The sequence below is a fragment of the Anolis sagrei genome, chromosome X (assembly GCF_037176765.1).
Source record: "Anolis sagrei isolate rAnoSag1 chromosome X, rAnoSag1.mat, whole genome shotgun sequence".
NCBI classification, from domain to species: Eukaryota; Metazoa; Chordata; class Lepidosauria; order Squamata; family Dactyloidae; genus Anolis; species Anolis sagrei.
The window spans coordinates 84,892,343-84,904,928 of NC_090034.1; the positions used below are offsets into that span (position 1 = coordinate 84,892,343).

The window sequence follows — 12,586 nt, forward strand, 5'->3', positions numbered from 1 at the left end:
ATTCACTGGACCTGGTTTGGCACAAATACCCGATACACCCATATCTGAATACTGGTGGGCTTGGGGAGGGGGTTGTTTTGTCATTTAGGAGTTGTAGTTACTGGGATTTATAGTTAACCCAGGAGCCCCCAGTGGTGCAGTGGGTTAAACCCCTTCTGCTGGCAGGACTGAAGACCGACAGGTCGCAGGGTCAAATTCGGGTAGAGTGTGGATGAGTTCCCTCTGTCAGCTCCAGTTCCCCATGTGGGGACATGAGAGAAGCCTCCCAAAAGGATGGTAAAAACATCAAAAAACATCCTGGCATCCATTGGGTAACGTCCTTGAAGATGGACAATTCTCTCACACCAGAAGTAACTTGCAGTTTCTCAAGGTGCCCCTGACATGAAAAAAAAAGTTAACCTGCAATCAAAGAGCATTCTGAACTCCACCAACAATGGAATTGAACCAAATTTGGCATACAGAGCTCCCATGGCCAACAGAAAATACTGAAAGGGTTTGGGTAACATCGATCTTGAGTTTTGGAATTGTAGTTCACCTACATCCAGAGAGCACTGTGGACTCAAACAATGATGAATCTGGACCAAACTTGGCACAAATACTCAATATGCCCATATGTGAACACTGGTAGAGTTTGGGGAAAACAGACTTATAATATGTATTTTATAGAAATGTGTTTTAATATGTATTTTTATAGAACTTTTATGGAGCCCCTGGTGGTGCTGCTGAACTTGCTGATCAAAAGGTTGGCAGTTCGAAGCCGGGGAGCAGGGTGACCTCCTGCTGTTAGCCCCAGCTTCTGCCAACCTAGCCGTTCAAAAACATGCAAATATGAGTAGATCAATAGGTATCGCTTCTGCAGGAAGGTAACGGCGCTCCATGCAGTCATGCTGGCCACATGACCTTGGAGGTGATTATGGGCAATGCCAGCTGTTTGGATTAGAAATAGAGATGAGCACCACCCCCAGAGTGGACACAACTAGACTTAATGTTGAGGGGAAACCTTTACCTTTTATAGAACTACATTTTAATATGTGCGTTTATAGAAATTTTGCAATGTTTTGTGTGTTTTGACTGTGCTGAGGCCTGCCTCGAGCCACAAGAGAGGCAAGTAAGAAATATTATTCTTCTTATTATTATATTTGAGTGAGGAAGAAACCAAACTCTGCAATATAAAAATATATAATCTTCACCTTTCTAACAAGTAGAAAGTTTAAGGTTGGCACTGTAGTACCAAGGCTGAGTCCTTTGGGTGGATGGGGCCACTAGTCCCGGGGTTGAGAGATGCTATGTGGTCAGGGCTAGGCCAGGTCCGAGGTCCTGATTCCAGCCTCTTCCTCCTCTTCTGTCCACTTTGGGCCATTGTCCAGAGAGGCCTCAGGGGAAGCTGAGCTTTGTTGCTGCAGTTTCTTCAGGTGGAAGCGGTGGGACTTGGATTTGAGGTGAGCTGCCGAGACATGAAGAAGAAGAATAGATAGAATAGAATAACTTTATTATCATTGTGCATCATACGACAAAATTAAATACTATCCCCAATATTCATTACATATGTAGTATTACAAAACAAAATCACACATCCTTCCACATTCTAATTCTATTGCATAACCCCTAATGCCACATCACTGTGAAACCAAAGAGTTGCATATAGTCTTGGCTCTAGGACAAAAGCTTTCCCTCAGCCTATTTGTCCTATACCTATACCTATTTGTCCTATACCTATACCTATTTATTTTATTTTTATTTATTTTGTTTATTTTATTTATCCTATACCTATTTATTTATTTATTTGTCCTATATCTATACCTATTTATCCTATACCATCTGCCAGATGGGATGCACAAAACCACACACACACATATATACACATATACGCAAACACACACACATATACACAAATATATATACACATGCATATACACATATATGCACATACAAAACACATACACAGATTGGGCCACAGCAATGTGTGGCAGGGGATGGCTAGTCTACTATAAGCTCCGTGGTCTTAACGATGTTAAGAACCAAATGATTGTCCCTGCACCATGAATGCAGCTGAACCATTTGGAAGATCCTCAGAAATGGGACCACTGAACTGTAAAGGCTTTTCTACCCTACAATGCTAGCAAGACCAAGGGCACATCTACATTGGAGAGTGGAAGCAGTCTGACCACTCTTGAACTGTCATGGCTCAATGCTAGGGAACCAGGTTGTTAGCCTTCTCCAAAAAGCAATGCTGGTGCCTCATCAAACTACGTATCCCAGGATTCCATGTCAAATGTCAAAGTGGTATCAAACAGTATCAATTCTACGATATAGATGCACCCTTCAACCTGCTTCTTCTCTTGGGAGGCCTGAATTGTGTTTCCAAATGGTCAACTGAAGTCACTGCAGTGCTACTGCTGCCATTATTATGATTATCACAATGATATTATTATTATTTGATACACACAGCAAACATGATGCTGGTTTTTGTATTCAATCACACGTTAGAAACATCCCAAGTGGCTAAGACTGTGTGATGTATCAGCGAATCTGAATAGGGTAGCCTTTTGCAATACACCGATAGAAAAATTTAGCAGCGCCGGTTGTTTTTAAGTGCAGGCCAAGCTCTTTAGGCACTGCACCCAGTGTGCCGATCACCACTGGGACCACCTTGACTGGCTTGTGCCAGAGTCTTTGCAGTTCGATCTTTAAATCCTCATATTGTGTAAGCTTTTCCAGTTGCTTCTTGTCGATTCTGCTGTTGCCTGGGATTGCAACATTGACGATCCACACTTGGTTTCTTCCCACAATTGTGAGGTCAGGAGTACTGTGCTCCAAAACTATGTCAGTCTCAATTCGGAAGTCCCAGAGTAGTTGGACGTGTTCATTTTCTGTAACTTTGTTAGGCTTGTGATCCCACCAGTTCTATGTCACAGGCAGATGGTATTTGTGGCACAAATTTCAGTAATGGCATTGTGTCTCTGCTTACAGTCCATCTGCGCGATCTTCTTGCAGTGTCTGTGGATGTGATCCATCATTTTGTCTGCCTCCTTGCAGAGTCTATACTTGGAATCTGTCGCTGACTTTTCAATTCTGGCTTTGATGGCATTGGTTCTAATTGTTTGTTTTTGGGCTAACAGAATCAGACCCTCCATCTCCTTTTTCAAAGTTCCATTTGTGAGCCACATCCATGTTTTTTCCTTGTCAGTTTTGTTCTCATTTTTTTCCCAGGAACTGTCCACGGAGAGCCTTCTTTCGCCAGTTTTCTCTTCTGCTCTGCATTGTATTTTTATGGTATCAACTTTTGTACTTTAAGCAGTTTTCTACTACTGACTTCCAACAATGTTGGTTCTTGATTGCCTTTCACATAATTTCCCAGTACATGTTTCCTTTCTTCTACGGTTTGGTCCACTTGCAGAAGCCCTCTGCTCCCTGATTTTCTGGGCAGGTAAAGTCTATTGACATCACTACGCAGGTGTAATGAGTAGTGGAGTGTCATCAGTTTTCTTGTTTCTCTGTACAGATCATCCAGCTCTGCTTGCATCCAGTTCATAATTCCAGCAGTGTATCTGATTTCGGGGATAACCCATGTGTTGATAGCCCTGATCGTATTATTACTATTATTATTATTATTATTATTGAGACAAAACAGTATGCCACAGCAAATGAGATCTCTACGCTGGATATTATTATTATTATTATTATTATTATTATTATTACCAATACCACCACCATCACCACACTGCTCCCCCACAAGGATTGGACCCAAGGCAGTTGCCAACTCAAAAGCAATACAATTTAAAAACATACAAAAATTAAATGTTAAAATAAATGAAATTGAATGCTACCATCAACCAACAATGTTGGGACCAAAGGGAAATTTCACAAGATGGGGGCAGAATTCATAAATGCCTTCCTTCTGCCCCTTGGCTGTTGCTATCTCTTAAATTACACTATGTAACAAAATTTGGAAAAAAAATCTGTTCCTAGTTTTGAAAGTGTTATTTCCTGTTTAATTGTGCAGTCCCTACTTTGAAAGTAGGTGTTCTACTCCAGAAAATTTGTTTTTGTGGCTGCAACAAACTAGATTTAATTGGTTGAGACTCAATGATGAGATATTTATTGAAAAACTAGAGCAAAAAATGCTGCTGGATGTCCCTTCCATAAAAACAAAGTTTTCATAGTTTAAATAAACTTTTCCCATGTTTTTATGATAGGACCAATTCGCAAATGACATTTTTACAAAAATAATGTTGCATAGTGTTCTGAGAGTCTTTCTCTCCCAGAGGAGGGAAGCAAAGCACAGCCCAGAATTCAGATGAAATAGTCTCTGTTTCTCTCTTCCTCCTCCTTCTCTTTGTCCAAGGAGCAGACAATGGGAGCGTCTCCTGTTACACTGGGGGGGGGGGGGGGGTCCTGAAGAGAGGTCTGGACTGCAGCAACAGATGGCCGCTTCTTCTTGGAGCTCAGCTTAGGTTGCCCACCGCCCCTCTTGCTGCAAAGGGGCCCCTTCCATAAAGGAGGGCTGTAAACAATGCCTTGGGGAGAAGGGTCCTTTTGTTGGAGAGATGGAGGAGGAGGAGAAGCCTTTATATCCCCAAATAATGGGGAGGGGGTACGATCGCCCCTTTGCCCTGCGTTTCCACCCCTTTCCCTCTCTCAAGCCCCGCTGCTCAGTGCCCCTTTCCCCTGAAGCCTCACCTTTCCATTCTCGGTCGCCAATGATGACCCTTTGGCAGGCCTCGCAGGGATGGCAGCTCCGCTTGTCCTCTTCTGAAGGGTCGCAGGGCACTTTGAAGGGCTCCACAGCTGGTGTTTGGCCCTAGGGGAGGAAACAATACATAATGCAAATCATAGGATCCCAGAGTTGGAAGAGGCACCCAAAGGTCATCCAGTCCAGCCCCCTTCTGCCAGACAGGAAGTTGAAGTCAATGCCTACATGACAATTGGCGATGCAGCCTCATAGGACCCCAGAGTTGGAAGGGGCACCCAAAGGCCATCAAGCCCTTCTGCCAGACAGGAAGACACAGTCCGAGCCCTCCCGAAAGATGGCCATACAGCCTCATACAATCCCAGAGTTGGATGGGCACCCAAAGGCCATTCAGTCCAGCCCCTTCTGCCAGGAAGGAAGACAGTCCAAGCCCTCTTAAGAGATGGCCACACAATCTCACAGACTCCAATAGTTGGAAGGGGCACCCAAAGACCATCCAGCCCCCTTCTGCCAGGCAGGAAGACCCAGTCAGAGCCCTCCTGACAGAAGGCCATACAGCCTCCTAGAATTCCAAACTTGGAAAGGGCACCCAAAGGCCATCTAGTGCAGCCCCCTTCTGCCAAGCAGAAAGATACAGTCCAAGCCCTCCCTAGAGATGGCCACACAGCCTCATAGAATCATGGAGTTGGAAGAGGCACCCAAAGGCCATCCAGGCAAGAAGACACAGTAGAGCCCTCCTGACAGATGCCCTTCCAGCCTCTGTTTAAAAATCTCCAAAGGAGGCTCTGCCTGGCAGGACCTATAGGCCTGAAAAAAAAACCCTGTTCCTTTTTATTTGTGGGTTCAAAGCCCAGTAGACCCTAACTGCTAACCTGCAGGAAGCTCTCTATGATCTGGACGGCAGGCTCCAAGACTTTCTCCTCCCATTTGGAGAGATCCGAGACGTCCAGGCCATAAACAGGGGGAACGTTGGGTCCAGGGCCTACGGAGAAACCCAGCAGAGAACATCAATGGTCAACACTACATCCTCATGAATTTGGGCTTTTATTCTCATGCCCTTCATCTTCCACTAGAAAGAATCCTGCAGAGGCTACCTGCAAATACTACACACTCACATCTCACTTGGAATAACACTATGTGACATGATTTTTGTTCCTGGGTTACAAATATCATTTCCTAATTGTTTCTATCATCAAAACATGGGAAAAGTTTATTAAATTGCAAAAGCTTTGTTTTTGTAAGAAGGATATCCTGCTATAACACATTTTGCTCTAGTCTTTCAATCAATATCTCGAGTCTCAAACCAATTCAACATAGTTTGTGGCGTTCACAATAAATGAAGTTTCTGGAGTAGAACAACTACTTTCAAAGTAAGGACCACACTATTAAACATGAAATAACGTTTTCAAACCGGGAGCAAACAATTTTTCAGATTTTGTGACATAGTGTAATAACCCTGTGTCCAGTTTCCACAATTCCAGAAGGCGATGGACATGATGGAAGAGGTCTGGGCAAAGGTCTAGAAATTATGAATCCCTTGGAATAGCAGCTGAGGAAACTGGGATTAGCTTGGAGAAAAGTAGCTGAGAGGGAATACATTGGGAAGACCTTCCTGATGGTAAGAGCTGGTTGACAGTGGAATATGAGGCTTTTGAGTTACGTTGAGTTTCTCTCTTCTTCTCTAGGGGTACTTAAACAGAGGCTGGATGGCCATCTGTTGGGGGGGGGGGGGGGGGAATTTGATTGTGGCAGAATGGGGTTGGACTGGATGGACTTTGGAGGTAGCTTCCTATAATATTGGACCTGCAATATAGACTGCCTGGGAGTCAACAGGACTCCGTCTATAAAGGTTCTTAAGCAAAGAATGGATGGCCATCTGTAGGGAGGGCTTTTTTATGTTTCCTATACATTCTATGGAGCCCCCAGTGGTGCAGTGTGTTAAAGCACTGAGCTGCTGAACTTGTTGACCGAAAGGTCGCAGGTTCAAATCCGGGGAGCAGCGTGAGCACCCGCTGTTAGCCTCAGCTTCTGCCAACCTAGCAGTTCGAAAACATGTAAATGTAAGTAGATCAATAGGTACTGCTCCAGTGGGAAAGTAACGGCGCTTCATGCAGTCATGCCAGCCACATGACTTTGGAGGTGTCTACAGACAACGCCGGCTCTTCGGTTTAGAAATGGAGATGAGCACCACACCCCAGAGTCGGACACGACTGGACTTAATGTCAGGGGAAAACTTTACCTTTTATACATGCTATACACATAGTTCGAAAATAATGTTATACACATAATCTTTCATAATTTTGTGCATGAAATGAAATTTGTTTACACTGAACCATCACAAAGCAAAAAAGTGTTTTGGAGAATTTTGGCTATATGGCCATCTGTCAGGAGGGCTTTGATTGTGGCAGGATAGAGTTGGACTGGATAGCCTTTGGAGATCCCTTCCAACTCCATGACTCTATGCTCTCCCTGCAGGGCCAGCTCCCTTCTAAGCTCCTCGCCTGCCAGGTGGCTGCACCGGTTTGACAGCTCAACAGCGACAGAGCCAAAAAGCCCTCCTAGGGAAAAGGTCCCGAGCAGGCGATCCCTCTTCTGCTGCTGCAAAGCCCCGCCAAGGGCGCAGGCGCACCTGTTGGCACAGGAAAGGCACACACCTCACCTGGCGCCCGTACTTGCACCTGCATCCCTTCTGCCTTCCGTTGTCTTAGGTTTCTCCGAAGGTTTGTCCTCCGCTTGAACTGACCCAAAGGAGGAGGGACTTCCCTCGGCTCCCAGCTGCCAGCCCTGGATGGACTCCAAGACACTGGTGCCAAGAGAGGCTAGCCCAGGCGTCCCTCTCTCTCTCCACATCATCCACCAAAGAAGAGAATCCCAGCGTTGGAAGGGACCCAAAGGCCATGTAGTCTAGCCCCCTTCTCCCAGGCAGGAAGGGACAAGCCAAGCCCTCCCGACAGATGGCCACCCAGCCTCATAGACATTTGCAGGTTCTTGGAGAAATAGGGCTGTATAATTGAAGATTCCTAGAGCTAGGAGGGACCACAAAGACCACCCAGTCCAGCCCCCTTCTGCAAAGCAGGAAGGCACAACCCAAGCCCTCCTGACAGATGGCCACCCAGCCTCATTAGACATTTACAGGTTCTTGGAGAAACAGGGCTGTAGAATTAAAGACTCCGAGAGCTGGAAGGGACCCCAAAGGCCATGTAGTCCAGACCTCCTGCCTGGCAGGAAGACACAACTCAAGCCCTCCCAACAGATGGCCACCCAGCCTCATTAGACATTTTCAGGTTCTTGGAGAAATAGGGCTGCAGAATTAAAGACTCCGAGAGCTGGAAGGGACCTCAAAGGCCATGTAGTCCAAACCCCTTCTGCCTGGCAGGAAGACACAACTCAAGCCCTCCTGACAGATACCTTCCAGCCGCATAGACATTTACAGGATCTTGGCGAATCAGGGCTGTAGAATTAAAGACTTCTAGAGCTGGTAGGGGGCCCCAAAAGGTTATGTTGTACAACCCCCTTCTGCCAGGCAGAAAGACCCAACCCAAGCCCTCCTGACAGATGGCCATCCAGCCTCATAGACATTTGCAGGTTCTTGGAGAAATAGGGCTGTAGAATTAAAGACTCCCAAAGTTGGAAGGGACACCAAAGATCATGTAGCCCAGCCCTTTTCTGCCTGGCAGGAAGGCACAACCCAAGCCCTCCCAAAAGATGGCCATACAGCCTCATAGAATCATAGAGCTGGAACAGGCACCCAAAGGCCATCCAGTCCAGCCCCCTTCTGCCAAGCAGGAAGATGCAGTCCAAGCCTTAATAACAAATGGCCATACAGCCGCATATAATCTCAGAGTTGGAAGGGAACCCCAATGGCCATCCAGTCCAGCCCCCTTCTGCCAGGCAGGAAGGCATAACCCAAGCCCTCCCAACAGATGGTAATCCAGCCTCATAGACATTTGCAGGTTATTGGAGAAACAGGGCTGTAGAATTAAAGACTCCTAGAGCTGAAAGGGACCACAGATACCATGCAGTCCAGACCCCTTTTTCCTAGCAGGAAGGCACAACCCAACCCCTCCCGACAGATGGCCATCCAACCTAATAGACATTTACAGGTTCTTGGAGAAATAGGGCTGTAGATTTTAAAGACTCCTAGAGCTGGAAGGGACACCAAAGGCCATGTAGCCCAGCCCGCTTCTTCCAGGCAGGAAGGCACAATCCAAGCTTTCCCGACAGATAGCCACCCAGCCCCTGCTTCAAAACTTCCATAGAAAGAGACTCCAGGGAATTCTTAGGCAGAAACAGATTCCACAGCTGAACAGCTGACCTCAGAAACTATTTTGGTGGGGGCCAAGTTCAAAAGCTGGAATAGCTCCCTTCAAGTTTGGGTCAAAAATTAAAACAAAATCCCTATTTATCATTCTAACGCAGAACCATTTTGAACAAGGCAGATCCAAAATGGATTGATTGGGGCCTGAGTTTCTCTTAAAAGGCTGCATTGTCTTGAAAGGAAAACAGGGCTGTTGTGGAACTTCCTCATCTGCAAGGGGAAAGACACTCTGCACATGCCCAAAGTAACCCTGGCTTTGATTCTTAACTGAGGAATTGTAGGGGAAAGAACTGGAAAACATTTGCTGGAAATGGGGCACACTTACGCTGGAGGAAGCGGTTCCGGACCCACTTGTTCTGCTTCCGGGCATAACGCTTGGTCACAATCTTCAGGGCCTCAATGCCTGGAACGAGCCAAAAGGAAAGGTGTTTGTATTGACGCAATTCTAATGTGCCATCAAATCCAATGTGCAACTCTATTTTCAAAACCCTAAAAACAAAAATAGGATTTGCTGCCGCATGTAATGCTCAGTGGAAAAAAATGCATTTTGTGATTTGTCCCAAAAAGGTGCGCATTATAGCAGCTGCCTGCTTAGGATTCCTTCCTGAAAAACAAAAATGTTAGAACGCCAAAGCTTTCAGCAATGGAAAAGAAAACCTTGGAGTTCATCTATGTTGTAGAATGAATGCACTTTAACTGTCCTGATTCAATGCTATGGGATTATAGGAGCCGCCAAATAATGCAGATGCCTCACCAAACTACAAATCCCGGGATTGCATAGTAGTGGACCCTGGCTGTTTAATTAGAGATGATGTCCATTAAATAGGGGCTTTATGTGTTCCTGAAGCAGCTTCCCCTTTTGCTTCGGCTAAGCACTAAGATCACCATATGACCTCAATTTAATGTCGACCCTCATTTTGGGAAGGTAATATAGCCCAAGCAACCCCCCGGTGGCGCAGCGGGTTAAACTGCTGAGCTGCTGAACTTGCTGACCGAAAGCTCAGTAGTTTGAATCCAGGGAGCGAGGTGAGCTCCCATTATTAGCCCCAGCTCTACCAACCTAGCAGTTCGAAAACATGCAAATGTGGGTAGATCAATAGGTACTGCTTCGGTGGGAAGGTAATGGTGTTCCATGCAGTCATGCCGGCCAAATGACCTTGGAGGTGTCTATGGACAATGCCGGTTCTTTGGCTTAGAAATGGAAATGAGCACCACTCTCCAGAGTCGGACACAATTAAACTTAATGTCAAGGGGAAACCTTTACCTTTTAGCCCAAAAAAGGTGAGCATTAGATTTGAGTAAATACAGTAATTGCAAAGCAAGGGGGGTGAAGGGAAAAGAGAACCTGGGCCAATGCCAGGAGTCAGGCGCCAGGCAGGTGAGGTGCATCTCTTTGCCAAAAGCCTCAAGGAAGAGGGAAGGTTTGCTTTCAGAGAGGAGAAAAGAGGAGCAAGGCATGCGAAGGAGAGACAGCGTAAAAGTCGGGCCAAACTTTGTGCAGGTTGCAACGCGTCCTTCCCTTGAGGAGGAACCCTGACATTTCGTGACAAGGCTGGGAAAGTGGATCCCATGACGTTCCCGGGAACCGGTTCCAGATCTCTGCATCGAAAGGGAGAGCCAAGTCCCACCACCTTCCAGATGCCTACTTTGTCCATTTTAATGTATACATTTTACATTTACATTTTACTAATATTATTGGGCTTGCACTCTTTGATCTCTCTTCTTAAGACATGTAATTTTATGGTCCTTTGTTTTATCCATGTATTTTTAACTATGTCGAACCCCCACCCCCCAAGCTGTAAGGAGAGGCAGGCAAACAAATACAATATATTATTACACGATGTAACATGATTTGATATGTAACTATGCAATGATGGCTAAGCAGGTTAAAATGCTAAGCTGCAGAACTTGCTGATCGGAAGGTTAGCAGTTCGAAACCGCAGACGGGGTGAGTTCCTGTTGTTAGCCACAGCTTCTGTCAAACTAGCAGTTCGAAAACATGCAAATGTGAGATTAATAGGTACCACTTCAGCAGGAAGGTAATGGCGCTCCATACAGTCATGCCAGCCACATGACCTTGGAGGTGTCTACGGACAACACCAGCTCTTCGGCTTAGAAATGGAGATGGGCATCACCCCCTACAGTCATGCTCGACTACATTGAATGCCAAGGGGACACCTTTACCTTAACACAATTTTTGTTCCTAAGTCATAAATGTCATTTCCTAATTGGTTTGTATCATCAAAACATGGAGAAAGTTTATTAAACTTATTTTTGCGGGAGGGATATCCTGCAGCACAGTTTTTCAATGAATCTCTACACAGAGTCTCAACCAATTCAACCTAGTTTGTGGCAACCACAAAAACAAAGTTTGTGGAGTACATAGAACAACTACTTTCAAAATCAGTATGGCACAATTAAACAGGAAATAATACTTTAAAACCAGGAACATACAATTTTGTTACGTAGTGTTATGATTACTATCATTGGTATTATGACTATTATTGTATTTCTTTCCTTCTAAGATGTTGATTGTCATTTTCCATGCCACCAACAGAAAAAAAGATATGAGAAAGCACCTGCCATCCTAATGTCCACCCCATTAAACCTTGTGTCGGCAGGACTGAAGACCGACAGGTTGCAGGTTCGAATCCAGGGGGAGCACGGATGAGCTCCCTCTGTTAGCTCTGGCTCCCCATGCAGGGACATGAGGGAAGCGTCCTACAAGGATGGCAAAACATCAAAACATCCGGACATCCCCTGGGCAATGTCCTTGCAGATGGCCAATTCTCTCACACCAAAAGCGACTTGCAGTTTCTGAAGTCACTCCTAACACAAAAAAAAATGTAATAAAATGTTTATAATGTAAGCTACTTAGACTCTCCTTTGTGGAGAGAAATGGTGGGGTATAAATAATAATAATAATAATAATAATAATAATAATAATAATAATAATAATAATGGGGGAAAGTGCATCAGAATTGAAAAAAATAGATCATTATTATTATTACTACTACAAAACATAGCAGCACCCCACACAAGCTTGGGGGATACTGAGAGTCGCAGACCACAAGTATCTAGAAGGATCTGTGACACCATTTAAACAGGAAACGCTGTCAGAAATATTAAAAAATAACTGGGTATTTTTGATTACAAAAGCGTGAGTCAAGAACTGAAAGAGTGAGTAAGCCGAAGCCTGTTAGAGTTAGTGGCTAAAACTAGTGTCGTCCTGAGGAGAATGAGTAGGCCAAAGCTTGTTAAGAGTTAGTGGGCCAAAGCTAGTGTCGTCCTGAGGATAGTGAGTAGGCCAAAGCCTGTTAGAGTCAGTGGACCAAAGTTAGAGTCGTCTGAGGAGAGCGAGTAGGTCGAAGCCCATTAGAGTTAGAGGAGCAAAGCTAGTTTTGTCCTGAGGAGAATGAGTAGGCCAAAGCTCGTTAGAGTTAGTGGGCCAAAGCTAGTGTCGTAGGCTTCGGCCTACTCACTGAGGAGAGTGAGTAGGCCGAAGCCCGTTAGAGTTAGTGGGCCAAAGCTAGTGTCGTTCTGAGGAGAGTGAGTAGGACGAAGCCCGTTAGAGTTAG

At 45.3% G+C, this 12,586-nt stretch overlaps 1 protein-coding gene across 1 annotated transcript in view; it reads right to left on the minus strand.

The window, feature by feature from the left end:
* Positions 1-1,163: 1,163 nt before the first annotated feature.
* Positions 1,164-12,586, minus strand: part of TRIT1 (tRNA isopentenyltransferase 1) — a 34,184-nt gene continuing 22,761 nt past the window's right edge. Inside the window, exons 8-11 of the mRNA XM_067460635.1 lie at positions 9,334-9,411; positions 5,563-5,672; positions 4,681-4,801; positions 1,164-1,444 (exon numbers count right to left, since the gene is read on the minus strand). Of these exons, the coding sequence (XP_067316736.1) occupies positions 1,299-1,444; positions 4,681-4,801; positions 5,563-5,672; positions 9,334-9,411 (455 nt within the window). The 3' untranslated portion in view covers positions 1,164-1,298. The remainder of the gene's footprint in view (positions 1,445-4,680; positions 4,802-5,562; positions 5,673-9,333; positions 9,412-12,586) is intronic.